Below are 18779 nucleotides of genomic sequence, written 5' to 3' on the forward strand. Positions count from 1 at the left end.
AAAAGACTGTGCTATACGTAATCTCAATCTACTATATATTTTAGAGTTTTTCTATGTTTGATCAAGAGCTCCTCCTAAACTGTGCCACGAAATTCACTATACGGTTTCTAACAAGATGTGCCTAGAATGGGATGCTTCTCATAAAAGCAAACAGAAACAAAGCAGAATCACCAAATCAAGTACAGTCCTCACAACTGACATGAAAACTGAACCGAAACAAAATGAGCCAGAAAAATAGGATGAACCTGGAATAGGATTGCGTCTCAAAAAACCTTAGAGAAAAGAGAGAAATTTGGACAGTGCTCTGTTCTGGCACAGCTGAAACAATGCTTAATGTTTGAAAACTAAAAGAAAATGTTTTTGGAAACCAAACTGATTATAGCCCTTTTTTGTTAAAGCTATACAAATGATAAAACTTTATAGGGATGAAGGAAAAATATGCTTTATGGAATTCCCATTTTAATTTTTATTAAAAAAAAAAAAAAAAAGGAAAAAAAAATCCCTTTTTAAGAGGTCCAAAGTAAAAATTAACTTAATAGCACTTGATTTTTTAAAAATACAGTGTGCGTGTGTCTACACTTGCATTCCTCTTTCAAAAGAGATATGCAAATGAGGTAAATAAAACATGCACATGAGGTATAAATTTGCATATCAGGGTGTCCTTTGCATATTCTAATTTCGAAAGAGCTTCTTTGGAAAGAAGAAATCCAGTGTAGACGCTTATTTCCTTTTTTTAATGGGAATAAGTAAAGGGAAGGAGTCTTTCGAAGATGGCTTTACTTTCAGAAGAGTAGCATCCACACTGGCTTTCTTTCGAAAGAAGCTCTTTCAAAATTAGAATATGCAAATAAGATGCCATATATGCAAATCTACACCTCATTTGCATATATCTTTCAAAAGAGGAGTAAAGGGTAGACACACCCTGTCTGTTTATGTTATTTTCCCCACCCCCCACAAAAGCTGTGTTAGAGACCCAAGCAATGCCAGCTAATTTTTCTAGTATTCATTTTGTACAGTTACTGTATGTGTTGTTGTTTCCCTGACAATAGCAAATATACATTAGTACACAAATGTGTAAAAGCCTTTATTCAACTTCAGTAAATGTGATTTGCCGAGTAATGGATCTGTTCTCTCTTCCACAGCTGAAGTAGGGTGTCTGGGCAGATGTAAATACTTTTGATCAAGAAATACAATGGAAGCATGCTTGCTATTTACTTTTCCTAGTACGGGGTGAACCTCTCTAGTCTGGCAGCCTTGGGACCTGACCGGTGCTGGATGAGAGAATTTGCCGCACAACAGGAGGTCAATGTTATCTAGCAGCATTACCAACACTTCCACTGCTTACTGGCTCTTAGCAGACATTTAGGGGTAAATTACAGCTAAATAACAGCACAGAACATGGAGACCCAGAACTAATGGCTGGAAACAAACTTTATGGGACCCGGGGAGCATCCAAACTCCCAAGCACTTTCTGTTGGCAGCCATACCCTGCTCCCCACAAAGAAGAGCACTTTTGTTGACAGATTTCTGTCGACACAACGTGGGTCTGGACATTCTGGGGGACCTTCTGTCCACAGCAAGCAGCCCTCTATGGTGCCTGCCTCTGGCAATTCTTAATGCTGCAGGAAGCCCAGTAAACCTTGTGGCGTGAAGCTGAGAGCATGAATGCAGCAGGGCTACAGTCTGCAGTCCCCCACACCCTCACAGCTACACCATAGCTGAGAGTTCTGCAATGGCTGAGCAGCAGGCATCCCAAGACCACCCTGGCCCTCAAGGGGCCAACCAGAGGGTTCGCAGGAGCTGTCCCCCACCCCCAGGCTCAAAGAGGCGGGCCCCCTTCTGGACTAGGGCCAAAATATAGGGGACCTACGGGGGAGGAGGAGATCCTGCAAGACCCCAGACTGAAGCACTGCAATGCCCCCTATGTGTGTTCAGATGGCCACGACCCTGGCGCTATGGGACCACCCCCGAACCATGGAGCAGGTCTGGGAGAAAGTGAAGGGGGTACATCAGGTCCCAAGACACTGCTCAACGCTCTGGGGCAGGACCCAGATCCTGCCACTGTTACTGGGAGATGCATGACTTCTTGTGGGGGAGAGGAGGAGGCACATCACCTCTGTGATGCAGTGTTGGACACACAGCTAGAGGCTCGAGGTCCTCCAACGTCAGCCAGAGAACAATCAGCAGGAGGACGACACCTCTCAGCTCTAGCTGCCGCTGGAGCCAGAGCCAGACACAACGTTGGAGGATAGCAGCAGCCTCTTCATTGTGCTGGCGTCCGTCCCCGCCAGTCAGGCCACCTGCCGGGCCTTATCAGTGCTGGGCAAGGGTCTGTCTGGTAAGAAGTACCCTACACGTCAGACACCCCAAGGCATGGGAGGTGCTCACAGATGAGGCATTCTGCAAGACTTGGCCGGCTGGCTCAGGCCAGGACCTCACGCTGTGCTCCGGGCACCTTACCACCAGGATGAGCCAGCCCCACCACAGCACCAGGGTGAGCCCACAGCCAGAGGGTCCACTGGCACATCCAGGAGGACCTCCACCAGGATCACAATGCTGCCCTCTGGAAGATGACTGAGATCATGGGGCAGTGGCTGTGGGATGACATGGAATAGCAGTTACAGGCCTGGGACAAACTCATGTCCCTCTTTGATGCTGCCTCCAGCATCTGGAGAGACATGATGGCCCAGCTGCCCCCAGCCTCCCTGCCCCATTGGCCATCTCTCAGGGCATCCCGCTCCCCGGGATACCTCCTGTTCTCCTGCCCACCCAGACCTCACTGCAACCCCACCACCTCCATACCTCCCCCAGCCCCAGCTGAGCCTGATGGGGGTCCTGAACCCCCCTTGGTGGGGGGGGGGATCCCGAGGCTTATGCCACTTAGGGTCCCACTCGCCCTTGGGTTTGTGGTCCCCCAGCCAAGTTCTTATGCCCCGCACCTGTTAGCTGATGGTCTGGTGAGATAGCATGTGTGCCCTCACTTCATCTGAGTCTTTAACTGCTAGGACAGAAAAGTCCCTTCGCAGCGGGCAGCCAGGGAGGCTGACGGGTGCCCCAAAGGTTGTACTGAGAGCCTCCTTCACCCGAGTCTTTGACTGCTAGGACAGACAGTCCCTTCACAGCAGGCAGCCAGGGAGGCCGACGGGTGCCCCAAGAGTCTGCCCCATGGAGGCGGCACGACTCAGTGCTCAGCTGTCAGTACGCCTCACCAGTGACCATGCTAATGCAGCCAAACACTGGCTGGGTTCTTTTATTTGTGTTCCGTTTGCACAGTAACAGGAGGAGTCAGGTTAAAATTTAAACAGTTACTATTTATTTGATAAGAAAACTTAACTCTTATGGTTACAAGGCTTATATTTTCACTTCTTAGTTACAAGTAGCTAGCATATAACAAAAGTACTTTAATTCATAGATCTATTATTAAATGCACGCAAAAGCAAAACACATAGCAGGTCTTATTCTCACCCCGCGTTACCCGACTTGGCGTGGCCAGCATCTGTCACTCAGTCCCTCGGGAGGACGAGTATGAGGAGGGTGTCCCCTGGAACCTCCGGAGGCAAAGACCTTCCTGACCGGCAGGTATAGGTAGTTGGAGCTCACTTAGAGGGGGCTGCCATACCCTCCTTTATACTCCTTGGGTCACGTACACTCTTCCTTATCTTAAAGATGCCAATTGTGTTAGATCGTCTCGTGACACTAGTTCTCACAGGGAGTTTCAGGGACTTAATTCACACCTGGGAGGTGGAGATAATTTAGACATTCTTTTCTTATGGGCGTGAGATTCCTCTCCTGGGATAATGTGTAGGCGTATCAATCACCGGTACTAGCCAAGGGCAGCCTGAGGCCCTGGTCGTCTGCTAGCCCATTTTTCTTTTGTTGTCTGGTTTCAGCCCATTCAGGGTCATGATGAGGCAGTACATCTGTGCTCTGAGGCATCAAAAACTGTGCTTGAGATTAGCGCAACTGTGCTCTCAGGCATTCCAAGACTGGGCTGTTTCCTTTGGTCCTTTGTGCTCTGAAGCACCTAAGAGGGGCAAGATGGAGTAGAGCAAGGGGATTCTGTCTGGATACAGCACCCCCAACCTCCCCCCACTGTACGTAGTTCAAAGATTTTTGCACTTTGCTTTACTGTAAGTTGTTTATAATTACACCAGTTATTTTCAATTTGCTTTTCTTTGGTTTAGTAAAATAGTTTGTTGTTCACCACACCTCTTCATCGGGCAAGGTCTGAGGAGGGTTTGAGTGGGAGAAGGGGTCTTGGTGGGGATAGGGTAGGGCTGTGGGCCCAAGGCCCCCTGCTGTTGGGGGCCCTGGGAAAGGTTATTGAGGGCCATGGAAGAAGCTCTCCCTTGAGGCCTTGCGGATCTGCACCCTTTCCTGTGGGGCCTGGCGGATCGGAGCTGCAGACGGCAGCCATCCCCCACCCCAGGAGGAAGGCCTCCCCCTTCTTCTGCACTATGTTGTATAGGACACAACACACCACCACAACTTGGTGGTGGATGTTGTGCTCCCCCACATCCAGGCAGGTGAGCAGGCACCTAAAGAATGCCTTGAGGTGGCCAAAGGTGCACTTGGACTGCATCCTGTCCCAGTTGTGGCAGACATTGAAGAGTTCCTGGCTAGGGTCCAGCTGGCCAGTGTAAGGTTTCATGAGCCATGGCTTGAGGGGATAGGCCATGTCCCACATGATGCACAATGGCATCTGAACGTTCCCAACTGCCAGCTCACAGCAGGGGACAAATGTGCCCTCCTTCATCCTCCGGCACAGGCCGGAGTTACAGAACACATGGGTGCTGTGTGCTGGCATGACCCCCTGACATAAATGTCTGTGAACTGTCCATGGTGGTCAACCAAAGCCTGCAGCACCATCGAGAAGTATCCTTTCCAGTTGATAAACTTGACCACGCTGTACACCAGGGCATGGATCAGGGTGTGGGTCCCACTGATAGCCCCAATGAAGATCAGGAACGCCAGGGTGGATAATATGGCCATGATTGCATCCACATCTCCCATACGGATCACCCTCTGGAGCAGAATGGTGTTGGTGCTCCTCATGACCTGCAGGGGGAGATGACCAAGCACACATCTGAGGGACTGAAGGAGGGAGTTCCTGGGTGCTGAGGTCTCCAGGATCCCTCCCTTTGAGACTGCCACTCGAGCAGGACTTCCCCTTCATCCCTCGCACCCCAGCCCCACCCCTTGCATCCTTGACCCTGCTTCCAAGGGTCCCCATTGTGTGGGACCCTGCCCCCCCACCAATGCAGGGACTGCAGCCTAAGAGTGCCTTACCTCGGTGAGGAGGGCCCCAATGGTGGACTTTCCCCAAACTCTTCTTTTCACACTTGCGAGTTCCTTAAAGTCATCTGTGATATGTCCTGCCACACAGACTGTAAGCTGTTTGGGTCAAGGATCATCTTTCTATTATACGTGTAAACAGTGTCTGGCCCAATGGGGCCTTGATCCAAATAGTAGATAATAAGAATTTGTAAACAGAGTAAATTTGATCAGAAGCAATTTCAAGGCAATAAGATGCTCTTTTTAGAGTGTGACTTCACCTTACATTATTATAACAATGCAAACAATAACGATAAATGTATTGATTCCTCTTTGGTTTTGGTTAGTAGGTGTCTCCTGGTATTGGTATAAATTCTCTTTTTAGTTCTCCTTTCCCCTTTCCAGGCCCTTGTGACCTAATCAATAAGGCTTTGTCAGATTCTGCAACATAACAAAGTGAACATTATTAACCATTACACTATAATGAAAGCCAAAATGTGTGAAGTACATATTTCCCCATTTGTTAATTTTATGCTGATAACTTTGAAAATAGGTTGGAAAGAAACCCAGAAATTCACAGAATGGTGGCAATATTGTATGCAGATGAAGCCAAGTTTTGTGCATCTGGCTTATTAATTGAGCGTTGAAAAGTTGTCCAGATGGGCTATTTCTTGTGTGGTATGAAAATTGATCCTTGATTGCACTCTTGCTTGTACAGTAATAAATTATGTATTTCATTCTGTTTTGTTTCTAACATTTCTCTGTTTCACAAATGTGTGTTAAATGGTGTTTTTCTTTTAAATACAGCTAATTTATTTTGGACTGTTTTCATGTTGTCCTTTACTCCTTGTTTTCTGTTTTACCTCTCTTATCAGTAAAAGTGATACTGTCATATCAAAATTCCATTTAGATAATTGGTTTACTTAGTTATTAGTAATACCTAAGAAACCTACAATTGATAGAATTTTCAAATCATATATAAATTCCTTCATATTTTTTTGCAGACAAATCAGGTGTTCTGTACAACGTGCCATTTCCTATGCTCTTGTTTTCAGTGTGATTTCCTCATGCTTCATCTGTGCTCTACGGCCATATCTACACGTCCCTGGTCTTCAGCCCCACTGCTGGCAGAGCTATGCTAAGCAGGTTCCTGGAAACTGCAAATGGCTTCACTTTTGTATTGTCATATGGCTAATTAGCATAGGCATGTGAGATTTTGCTCTCTGCTGAGGGTAGTGTTGGCAGTAAACATGCCGTGTGGATGTGCCTCTGGGATAAGGGACTGGCAATGGGGCGCGGTTAGCCAGCAGAAGCATGTCCATGCAGCATGTTTGCTGCTGGTACCACCCTTTGCAGAGAGTGAAATCTCACAGGGCTGTGCTAATTAGCGGCTTGAGTATGCAAATGGAGCCATTTGCAGTTTCCAGAAACCTGCTTAGCATAGCTCTGCCGGCAGTGGAGCTGTAGGCCAGGACTGTGGAGACGTGGCTAGAAGTCTGTGTATGTTTTTTTTTTAACTTTTGCTTCCTAAATAGGAATAATATTTAATAGTTCAGGAAAGCTTCTATGTATTTGGGTTTCAGAATGAGTAATGGTAATATATTTTGTTTAACATATTTATCAGTAATAGGGCTGCAATGTGTAAATGCTTAGATTTATTATTTATGCATGAAGATAGTATCGATACTACATTTTCAATCCCATTCTTTTCCAGAAGCCAAACAATCCTTACCTCTCCATATACAGACAGTGTAAAATCATGCCCCCAGCAAAGCCAGTGGTCCGGCTCCCATTTCCTTTTGAGATTCCTATATTAAGTTTCCCTCCTCCCACAGTACTGTCTTATGTTCATTATATCCTTGCCTGCTGAATCACTTTCATACGCAGACTTCTGAGGTCATCCAACTAATCTGGAAGCAAACCCTGTTCTGTCCTGCATGAACCCCACATACATTCTCCATGATGTCATCTGTTGACAGAACTCGGCACTTGCGCTGACGGCATTCTGCCTGTCCATGAAGAGGAGTAATGCCCTTTTGTCAACAAAAAAGCCATGTAGATGCTCTTGCGGGGGGCGGGAAGGGGGGGCTCTGTAAACAGACAGGGCTTCCGGTTCACCAGGCAGCCCTGTTTGCTGAGCTTCTGGTTGGCTCTTTGTTGGGAGAGTGCTTGGGCAGTCTGGCCACTCTCTGTCCATGGTGCAGATTGCTCTTTCGATCTGCTTTTGTGTGTGGACGTGATCTTCCAACAGCAACTTCCGTTGAAAGATTTCTGTAGTGTAGACGTAAGCTTTAAGAAAATATTATGCTAAAATATATATTAAGTTGTTACTACACAAAGCCATTAACTGATACTGTGTCTCATATTTATGAATTTAGTATTTTAACTACAATGCTGGAAAGTAATGCAGTTGCTTTAATGTGTAACTACTACCTCCTACATGACACACTTCAGCAGTCAAAATGCTCAGATAAATTGAGTGTTTTGGTTTTTTTTAATCATCAGTATAGTTAAGGAATTGTTCTATTGTTAAAATAGAAATCTATGTATTTGAAGAGTATTGGATTAGAAAATGCTTTAGCACAATCCTGAAAAGACCATGCTGGAGCTGAAGACTAACCCTGGTTTTTTTTCGAATAAAAATAGGTAACCATTACGGACAATGGTATTCCTGCAAAATCAACTATTACCCGGGTGGTTGTGAAAGTCTTAGATGAAAATGACAACAAACCTCTATTTCTGCAAAAGTTCTACAAAATCAGGCTTCCAGAGCGCGAGAAGCCAGAACGTGAGAGATCTGCCAAAAGAGAACCTATTTATCGTGTTATAGCTGCAGATAAAGATGAAGGCCCCAATGCAGAAATCTCTTACAGCATTGAAGATGGTGATGAGCATGGCAAATTCTTTATTGAACCTAAAACTGGAGTGGTATCATCAAAGAAGTTTTCTGGAGCGGGAGAATATGATATTCTTTCAGTGAGTCAAGCTTCCATATGCTGTGAAACTATTCAACTGTTCTTTTATCTGTGCTTTCATCACTTGTATTACAGTGTTTGCAATTCAACATCTGTCAGACAATGCTCAATACTGTCCCAGAAGTACTTTCTAAGCTATGAATTCATCTTTGTCATTTGTGTTGAGATCATGAATGTAAGAAGCACTGGTCTTTTCAGCAGCTAAGTTTATAGTAACATGTTGGATAAATGAAAACAACTTTCTTCAAAGAAGCTAGAGAAATAAGTGTGAAACTTGTGATAATCAAAGGTACAAACCTGTGAGGAGCGGCGTGCCCTCAAGTCCTACCTTATTTGTGGATGTTGGATGGCACATAGCACCTTTCAAGAGGCACTCAGGCTTTTTCACATGCATTTGCTAGTGATTATCATATTTGGGCTTAAAGTGCTACTTGACTGATTTTTTGTTTTGTGAAGTTACAGACTAACATGGCTACCACTCTATAACCATTTGGGCTTTTTTGTTATATTTGATGTGCTGTAAGGATTACATGGTTGCTTTAGCAAAAGAGTTATCTTTTTTGTATATATATATTTCACAGATTAAGGCTGTGGATAATGGTCGCCCACAAAGGTCCTCCACGATTCGGCTTCACGTGGAATGGATTTCAAAACCCACCCCATCTGCGGACCCCATCTCTTTTGAGGAAACATTTTTTTCCTTTACGGTCATGGAAAGTGATCCAGTAGCACACATGATTGGTGTAATAACTGTTGAACCTCTTGGCACACCACTCTGGTTTGACATTACTGGTAAGCAGACCTTCAAAGTATTTGTTATTAGTATAGAGGGCTGAATGTTGTGCTAGCTGAGATCTTGGCTTATTTCTTGCAACCGTTTTTGTTGTTGTACCCCAGTTCACCACTTTATATGGGGTTGAAATTCTCTCTTTGGGAGCATGAAATATAATATTGTAATATTCTGTTTTAAAAGAGCTTTGACAATGACTTGCAAATATTCTGTGTACAAACTAAGTGGGGCTGAATTATTCCTGAAATTGGAAGGGGAATGGGGCAATAAAAATGTCTCTTTTCTGTGCTATGCTGCACCCAAGAAAGGATTTGCTTGTGAGTGAAAAGAGGCAGTGTTCATGTTTCTTTCTTGCACCGAACAATGGATTTACCCAGGAGAGGGAAATTTTAAAGTGCTGCCACCTCTTGGAGCAAAAGTAGTGACTTCTGATAGGCATTTTTTATTACTGTGGCTGACCTTTATACCTGATTTTGGGTTGGATTTCTGCACCTGGGGCCAGACACTATGTTGTTAGGGTAAACTGGGCCCATAGGTGCTGTAACTTGTGGTTCTCAGAGCGCTTCTGCAGTCCCTGACTTGATGTAGTTTCCATTATGTATAGGGTTTATGGTTTGGTTCAATGGCTCTCTACACCCCTACTACAAAAATTGTTCCAGCACCATGGGCAGCAGCTATCAGAGGCTGACCATCCCCAAACTGCCCTGCTTGGCTCCACCCACACTCTTCCCCTTAGCGCCCCACCCCCACTCCTACTTCCCTGCACTCTGCTGCAGGTCTTTTGCAGGGAAGGAAAGGGGTGCTGGCTGCAATTGGGGTGCTTGAGAGGTCCCCTTTAGACTCTGTCAGGGGAAGTAGGACAGGAAGGGAGGGGTCTTGAGGTCATAAGCGGCCGTCAAGACTGGGGGGCTAGCCTCCCTGAGCCCAGGTTCCTCTGTCGCCTGTGTCCACCACCCCTGATTAGGCAACTGCAGGATTATTTGTTGGATGCCCCAAAAAGCAACTGTGCTGGGAAAATTCAGCATGAAACCAATATTAAAAATAACTTATTTTGCTACTTACTTCTTTTCAAAATTGGAGATTGCCAGCACTTGCTTCTGGAAATATCCCATGATGCACTGTTGCTGGTCTCGTCACAACCTATCTGATGCCTACGTATTTTAGGACTGGGATTTTCAAAGGCATCTGTGGGAAAGAGGCACCAAACCCAGTGTAAAAATCGGTGCATGAAAATAAACAAAGGGAAAGGACATAGAGGTCATCTGTCCTACGTGCTCATATAGGGGAGAGAGGGAACATAGGTGTTCCCTTGCATACCTCTCAGGGTTGTTTGCATTGCTGGTAACTGCATAGAGGAGAGAAAAAGCATGGGGCTGCTCTTCCCATCTCCATGCATACGAGTGGAGGGTGGAGAGGAACGGGGTAGTGAAGAAGTGGACAGGGGTAGGAGATAAGCAGAGATTTGAGGCTGCTCCCATCAGTCTGCAAGGTAGGGTCAGCCAAGCTAGTGTAGGTGGTAAAAGAAATCTCCTGCTGGTCACGGGCAGGCAGAAGAGACAGACGGGAACTATAAAAGGAAAGAGTTGTAGAGGCTTAAGTGGTAAATAGCATTGGAAGGGTTAACAGAGAGCAAGAAGAAGAAGTCCGAAGAAGAGACCTTAGACTTGAAAACAAAGAGGAAATGAGTGACTTTTATAGGGCAGCTTCAAAGGAGTAAAACAACAGTATTTGCTGGGATGTCTCATGAAGCAGGATCTTGTGATGGTTAGTTTTGGAACACACTATACTATTAAACCAGGGTTCTCAAACTTCATTGCACCATGACCCCTTCCTATACAGACCCAGGAGGGAAGAGTGAAGCCCAAGCCCTGCTGCCTCAGATGTGTGTGCGCATGATGGGGAGAGGATAAAGCCCAAGTTCTTTAACTTCGATTTGGGGTCTGAGTCCCATTGCACAGGGCTGAAGCTTTGGCCCTGAGTGATGAAGCTCAGGCTTTGACTTCTCCCTGAGCCCAGGCAGGTCTAATGCCAGCTCTGGTGAACCTGTTTAAAATGGTTGTGACCCACTTTGGTGTACCAGCGTTCAGTTGGAGAACCACTGTATAGGACACTTTTCAAACATTTGTTTCAGTGCTGTATACTACATATGATGTGTTTAAAAATACCCAGTATATAATCTTTCTTCTCACCATGCTGTGTGGTTTAGACCAGTGTTTCTTCAGCTTTTTGAGACCATGAAACACCAGACAATAATATTAAAAAACCCCAGAACAAACACCAAACAACAACATACACGGCAAAAACAAAATGAAGTAATTTGATCAGGTATCATAGCAATGAAGTAGTAAGATTGCATCTGGTTTTAATAACAGAAAGCATGTCCCATCAGTGTGTGATATCAGAAAGTGTCAGATGCTCACAGCAAACCTGAGGAACATAGTTTAAGAAACACTGGTTTAAACATTTAATGTGCATATTTATGTCCTTAATCATTTTGTGAACTTACTGAAGACAGCTACCCTTGTCCTGCCATTATTCCATAGACACAGCTCCTGTTGGAGTTTTGTGCATGGATTGATGGTAGAATGTGGTCCAGGGAGTGCAACTTGTTACTTGTACGGTAAAATGTATTTGTTTAATAAAATAAGGTATTTTGTATAGTTTGGTAGCCTTGTGACTACATTGCACTATCAAATTATCAGCTGTTCTTACAAATTCTTACTGCAACTCTTATTTTTTTCTAATAGCATGAAATAGTTTGATTGACAACTTTCTTTTATGTTCTGTGCTTGCTTTCCATGCTTTCTTTCTTTTTGGCTGTGCCAGGAGACAAGCTTACTAGTGAAGCTTTTTACATCTTTCAGATGGCTTGTGACCTGAGCTGTACAGCAGAAGGTATCTGCTGAGATCACATAATTTATTATCTGATTATGAGATCTGAAATAAAACATACAATTTTAGAATATCTTATTCAGTCTTCAAGAATGAAAATTTTCTCAGATGCTTTTGTGACAGTGTTTTGATTTGTTTTGATTTATCTCTAAGTACACACAGCACCACTTCAGAGTTCTAGGTTTGGATTTTGGCTAAAACTGATGCTTCTGTAACTGTTAATTTGCTAGATGGGGAGTGTTAGAGTGGATGCTGATTCAAGAGATTGACTGTTATCAGCACTAATAGAGTCGTAATAATTAGGTAAAACATCTGTGATTTCTTTTTAAAAACCCTACAAGAGCTGTCGACTTTCCAGTCCAGAAGCTAAAAGTCTGCTGCTGAAGTTGTCCTTGTTTCGAAAGTGCAGCTTATCTGTTCATCCTTCTTGTTTCCTGTAGTTGTGAATGTGACTAGACCGAGACATGTACCAGCAGTAAAATATAATTTTATTGGCACAATTTTGAAGCTTGACATCTGGCCCAAAACCAAACCTAAACTTTACACATAAAACACATATATACAAAAATGCTGAATTTCACATTGCTCAGTTTGTCTGTGTTCCTGCTAGGGAAAATTCCTCTGAGACAAGAGATGGGCTGTAGTGAGACACTCCCAAATCTCCAGTACACTTATCATTCATTCATAGTTATTCTCAGGCAATCAGTGAGGTAGACTGCAGGCCATCTGTCCTAGTCTGATAGATCTGTCAGCTACAATCTCTGAAGGCAAAACGTTTTCAGGAAACAAATGGCAATAATTCCAGTATTGCTCTTAATTCAGTTTTATCATCACTGATATTTCACTCTATATTTCTGTGTATGTCTGTTTGTAATTGAAATGAAGTGATTTCGTAGGATATGCAGTTGGCATCTTCAAGAAAAAGAAATCACTCTGCTTGTGTCTGAATAGCATGCTTCTAAAAGCATAAGTAGAAAAATGTATGCCCAGTGTAATTATGACATATATTTTAGCCACAACAAATATTGCATTGGCAACAATAGAAACTAATTTCTTCATTTTAAATAGTTTATCTAAAAGTCTAAATCAATTGATTGTTAACAGCCAGTATTTGTCATTGGTAATAACATTTGCTCTTAATTGCTAGTATGTTGTCAGGGCAGTCTGCTTAAAGTATTATGATGATGATGATGATCAAATGAACATTTAAATGATTGGCCGTTCCTGACTGAGCTACATTTCAACATGGTTATTGTACTTGGTTTCTTAAGGCAATATGAAGTTTTGTAAGCAGCCCTTCCCCAACCCCTCCCCAATCAGGAAAGGAATTTAGTGACTTTCAAGGAGCTATGTTTTTGTGCTTTCCCCCTAACTTTCCCATCTTTTAGTGTTGCTTCTAGTTTGACCTCAAAGACCACAGTAGTGACAACCCTCCTTTTTTTAGGAGAGCTTGCCTACTCATCATAAACTTTAAGGCCAGAAAGGACCACCTTCACAACACAGATCATATAATTTCAACCAGCAGTTCTTACAACAAGCTTGGTACTGAGTGTTGGGGCTGGAGCATATCTTTAAAAAGGCATCTAATTATTAAATCAGGATGTCAAAAGGTGGTGAATCTTCCTCAGGATGCAATCAGTGTCATCCCATGAGTCAGCAAAGAGCCTCCATCCAAAACCATATGAAAGATTAACTCAGATCCAAGGTTAAATGTCCCAGTGGCAACATATTGTGCTGTTACTGTATTTCCAGTCCAACAATGATTTTAAAATACTTTCAAAATGATTTTCCCATCTCCAGTTAAGCATCATAGACAACCAATTATAAGTACATGAATAAGTATACTACTGCAGGGTTTTATGAACTTCCATCTCTTTCGATTTTTTTTAACTAGGTGGCAACTATGACAGCCGGTTTGATGTAGACAAGGGCACAGGAACAGTCATTGTAGCTAGACCTCTCGATGCAGAACAGAAATCGAATTACAACTTGACAGTAGAGGCGACGGATGGAACCAGGTCTATCAGCACCCAGGTAATGGATTTCTGATAGTGTTTATTAGCAGAACTTATGAAGGAAGAACTTGTTTCCCTTCTTTTTCTGGACATACATAAGGTATGCATAATTTAGGAACTAGATCTGAAAAAGAAGTGGCTTACTTTATTGATACTGCTTTAGTTTTAGTTTTTAGTGGAACCATTGAGTGTAAATAGATAAGTACAATTTGAATTAACAGCTTTGAAATTGTTCCAGTATTGTCAAAGAAAATGGAAGCCAGGAGCTCAGCCTGATTTATGTGATTCACTTACAAAAACAGGATTAATAATTTTTAAAAATCAGCAACCTCCATGAATGTTTCAGCAAGGGTTAGATAAATCATTGTAAATCACTCTGAGAGCTGGGGATTGAAAACTTTCAGAAAAAAATCAATACCATTGTTCTGAAGCACAAAGTAAACTGCAACATGCTCTAAGCCAGCTCTTCTCCCTACTGCACTAAAAGCCATGCAAGGAAGTTCTGCATGGTGACGTTTCAGTGAACATATCCCATTGTAGGGATTCCTTTGAATTATCTTTCAGGAGAGATGAGGTTTGCCTCTCACGGAAAGATAAATGGCTGAAGCAGTGTTTCTCAACCTTTTTTTTTTTTAATAATGTACCATTTAAAAAAAATAACCCCAAATACCCACAATTTTCAGAGCACAATTTTCAGAATTAAGTTGTTTAAACAAATGTGTTGCAGTTTTTTTCTACCATTGCAACACATTTGTTTAAACAACTTAATTGTGACTTGGTGGAGGAAATTGCCTACAGGCAGTAAACTTGCAGTCGTACTTACGATTGTGCAAAGAGGTTAAGTAAAAAAAAATTAGATGAACAAAAAATAAGTCCAGTTTTTTAATTCATACATATGTATATATTTTTATGCAAACATCAATGAACAGTCATCAGTGAAATTACAAGAAAAATTATAATTAATGTGAGCTTTGAGCTTGTTAAGATGAAATCAAATGTTCAAACCTAGGTTTCAAACTGCTGAGGGCCACAATAAAATCATTTTCTGGGGACCTATGATTATATCATTTCTTTTAATTTCATCGATCACTGTTCATTGATGTATGCATAAAAATATATACACGCATGAATAAAAAATTGGACTTACTTTATGTTCATCTAATATTTTAACGATGGCAAGTTTATTGCTTATAGTCAATTTCTTCCCACCAACCAGTTACAATTAAGTTTTTTTAAACAAATGTGTTGCAAAGGTAGAAAAAAATGTGTGTCTGAAAATTGTGGGTATTTAGGGGGTACTTGGATATTTTTAAAGTGGTTCTTTATTTAAAAAAAAAAGTTGGGAAACACTGCACTAGGGGGAGAGTGTAGGAGTTGCTCCTGCCACAGGGGAAAGTGCAGCCAATATTTGGTCCAGATCTTGGGCTGCATCTAGAATGTCCTTGGCATAGTTCAAGAGGGGGGGCAGATGGCAAGGTGGCTGAAGGGCATCTCAATCTTCCTGTGCATAGGAAAAGAAGAATGGGATGGAAATCACCACATCCAGAATACTGCTTTAAGTTAGTGGCTGCCAGTTGCCCCGCAAAGGCCATTCCATCCACTGTGGATTGAATGATTGTGTCCTGTGCTTTGTAATTGCACAGAGATTCTCAACCACTATGTTTAAATGAGCTTGTTATTCTACATTTTGTAAAACCAGGCAGACCTTATCAATACTTTGCAATCTTTCCAAGGAAAATTAAAGGATGTAATTAACTTGTCCTCTTTTTCCCTCTAAATTGGCTGATTGGTTTTCCTATGGTTTTCCTCTCTCTCTCTCTCTCTCTCTGGCCTTACCTTTCTTACCTATAGTTGCAGAAGCATAAGCTGTGGTTTCTGTTTCAGGAGGCCACAGTGTCTTGCATTTCATTATCTTACACTTTCTTTGATGGTGATGTAAGCATGGGTTGTGCTGTTAGACTGTCACATGCGTCCATTATTAGAAACTGTAAACTTGGTGATGCGTAAACAGAATGTTCTTCTTCGAGTGTCCCCGTGGGTGCTCCACATTAGGTGTCGGGCTCGCCCGGCGCCGCAGATCGGATCTTCCAAGCAGTTTCTGCCGGACCGCGCATGCGCCGGTGCGCGCCGCTCCCCCGCGCGCTCCCGGCCATGTGCGCGATCCGGTCCCCGCCAGTTCCTCTTAACCGCCGTCGGCTGCAGACGGAATCCAACTAGGCTAAGGCCAAGTAGTGTATTCAACGACTTTATCTGTTTTTTCTTAAAGTTTTTTTCAGGCACTTAGGCTACTATAAGCTAGCCGGTTGTTATTTTGTAAAAAAAAAAAAAAAAAAACAACGAACAAGCTAGGAGAGGGACAGCTCAGCCAGTCCCAGTAACAAGCGCCGGAGGCCAGGAGCTAGGGCTATCAGCCCTCCTGCTAAGGCAGGCCATCGGACGGGGAAAACGGCACAAAGAAGGTGCTAAGTACCCACTTAAAAACTCAAAGACTCACCAACAATGTCCTCTTCAGGCTTTAAAACAAGAGAAAAAAAAAAAAAAAAAAAAATGCTGCTTCTTGATAAGGCCCTCCAGCCAGAAGCGCCGGAGCGGCCGCAGCAGGAGGGACCCTCCGGGGCCCTTAAAAGGAAAGCTGCCTCCCTCACTCCATCAGCGCAGAAACGGAGGAAAGTATCTCCAGCCCGATCCCTGCCGGCAGCAACAGCGAGCGGGACGGGAGGAGCAAGCAGCCCCCAGCCGCAGCAACAGCTGATCGGCGGCGGCACGGAGAGCCACGTGGAAACGGCTCAGCCTCCAATACTCAGCCAGCTGCCCAGCACCGCAGGCAGGGCGGCGGCTAAGCAAACGCCGGTACCGGCGGCACCGCAGGCAGCGGCACCGACCCCCGGGGAACCGGCGGTGCAGAGCGCGCAGGCACGCAGCCTGCCGGCACCGGAGGACACCGCACATGCGGCATCGCCCTCGAGCGTGCCGAGCTCGGTGCGGACGGGGCCGGAATCCCCTGTATGCTCCCCAGCCCGATCCCTGCCGGCAGCAACAGCGAGCGGGACGGGAGGAGCGAGCAGCCCCCAGCCGCAGCAACAGCTGATCGGCGGCGGCACGGAGAGCCACGTGGAAGCAGCTCGGCCTCCGATAATCAGCCAGCCGCCCCGCACCGCAGGCAGGGCGGCGGCTAAACAAGCGCTGGTACCAGCGGCACCGCGGGCAGCGGCACCGACCCCTGGGGAACCGGCGGTGCAGAGCGCGCAGGCACGTAGCCTGCCGGCACTGGAGGACACCGCACGTGCAGCACCGCCCTTGAGCGTGCCGAGCTTGGTGTGGACGCCGGAATGCCCTGTATGCCCCCCAGCCCGATCCCTGCCGGCAGCAACAACGAGCGGGACGGGAGGAGCGAGCAGCCCCCAGCCGCAGCAACAGCTGATCGGCGGCGGCACGGAGAGCCACGTGCAAGCGGCTCACCCTTCGATAATCAGCCAGCCGCCCCGCACCGTAGGCAGGGCGGCGGCTAAACAAGCGCCGGTACCACCGACCCCCGGAAAACCGGCGGTGCAGAGCGCGCAGGCACGCAGCCTGCCGGCACCGAAGGACACCGCACATGCGGCACCGACTTCGAGTGTGCCGAACTCGGTGCGGACGGGGCCGGGATCCCCTGTATGTCAGGGGCGGAGTTACCTCCTCAAGGGAGGGGGAAGACTGCACACAAGAGGAGGCATTGCAGCCCCTCTCCGCACAGGGCTGTGTAGTTGCTTTCTCACAGCCCTCCGCTATGTTGCAGACTCCAACTAGAAGGCAGGGGTCCCCCCCCCCTTGGCCTACCCGGAGCCCCCTTCTCCATTTCTGCAACCAGCCTCACCCTGGCTGGGACCACCTCTCCAGGGTCTCGACGGTCTCCCTCCCCCAGACGCAAAGGGTATGCACCATGGGAGTGGTCTAGGTCACCTTCCCAAGACCAGTGCTTATACTGCCGTGGTCGCCCCTACCACGCAGGGCATAGACACCATCGGCAATCTACTAGGGAAAGATCCCTACGAACGATCTCGTACCCCCGAGGGCAATTGTGACTGGGGACAGAGACTTAAGCATCTCAGGGGGGACTGGTTATGGAACCCCGAGATTTTTCCTCGCACACCTCTAGTGAGAGGGTGTACCATCATCAGCAGGAACCGGAAAGGTCCAGAAAGACGTACCCCAGCGGTTCCTCGCTTTCCTCCCCGGATGAGGCTACGGCCCCGGGGGGCGTCCATCCTCCGGACGATCTCAAACAGTTCCAAGAGCTGTTTTACGAGGGTGGCCTTCACGCAAGGCTTCCAGACAGCAAAGGTGCAAGAGCAACACCATAAGCTCCTCAAAAATCTGAGACCTCCGGCCTCCTCCAAAATAGCAATACCGCTGATGACGCAATCTTGGAGTCTGCCACTATGATATGGCAGACTCCTGCGACTATTCCGCCTGTCCACAAAAGAGCGAAAATAAATAAATAAATACTTCGTGCCCACGAAGGGCATGGAGTTCCTGTTCAGCCACCCACAACCAAATTCTTTGGTGGTGGAGTCGTCGCAACGTGGGGGAATAAACAAACATGCCAAAAAGCTAGAGCTGTTGGGCAGAAAGGTCTACTCCTCCTCCACGCTACTGTTGCCAATGGCAAATTACGCAGCGCATCTAGCGAACCATAATTTCAACAACCACATTAGGTTGACCTCCCTCATGGACTCGCTTCCAGAGGGCACGAAACCAGTGCTCAAGGCCATCATCCGACCATTTTATAACCAGTGGCAAAGGATCACCACAGACACATGGGTGCTGGAGATCATAGCCACGGGGTACGCCATC

The 18779-nt window shown here is 45.5% G+C and overlaps 1 protein-coding gene across 7 annotated transcripts in view; it reads left to right on the forward strand.

Annotated features, from left to right (window-relative positions):
• The window catches only part of FAT1 (FAT atypical cadherin 1), a 174938-nt gene that overhangs the window by 95127 nt on the left and 61032 nt on the right, over positions 1-18779 (forward strand). For 6 of the 7 annotated variants that reach the window (XR_012645381.1, XM_074992881.1, XM_074992879.1 and 3 more), the window contains exons 5-7: positions 7921-8250; positions 8831-9041; positions 13826-13965. Coding sequence is in view for 6 of the 7 variants with exons in the window: in XM_074992881.1 (XP_074848982.1) it covers positions 7921-8250; positions 8831-9041; positions 13826-13965 (681 nt within the window). In the remaining variant the exon portion in view is untranslated. Of the gene's footprint in view, positions 1-1142; positions 1265-7920; positions 8251-8830; positions 9042-13825; positions 13966-18779 lie in introns of those variants that run through there. The other variant, XM_074992885.1, reaches the window with a different exon arrangement.

Source organism: Carettochelys insculpta, chromosome 4, assembly GCF_033958435.1.
Source record: "Carettochelys insculpta isolate YL-2023 chromosome 4, ASM3395843v1, whole genome shotgun sequence".
Taxonomy (NCBI): domain Eukaryota; kingdom Metazoa; phylum Chordata; order Testudines; family Carettochelyidae; genus Carettochelys; species Carettochelys insculpta.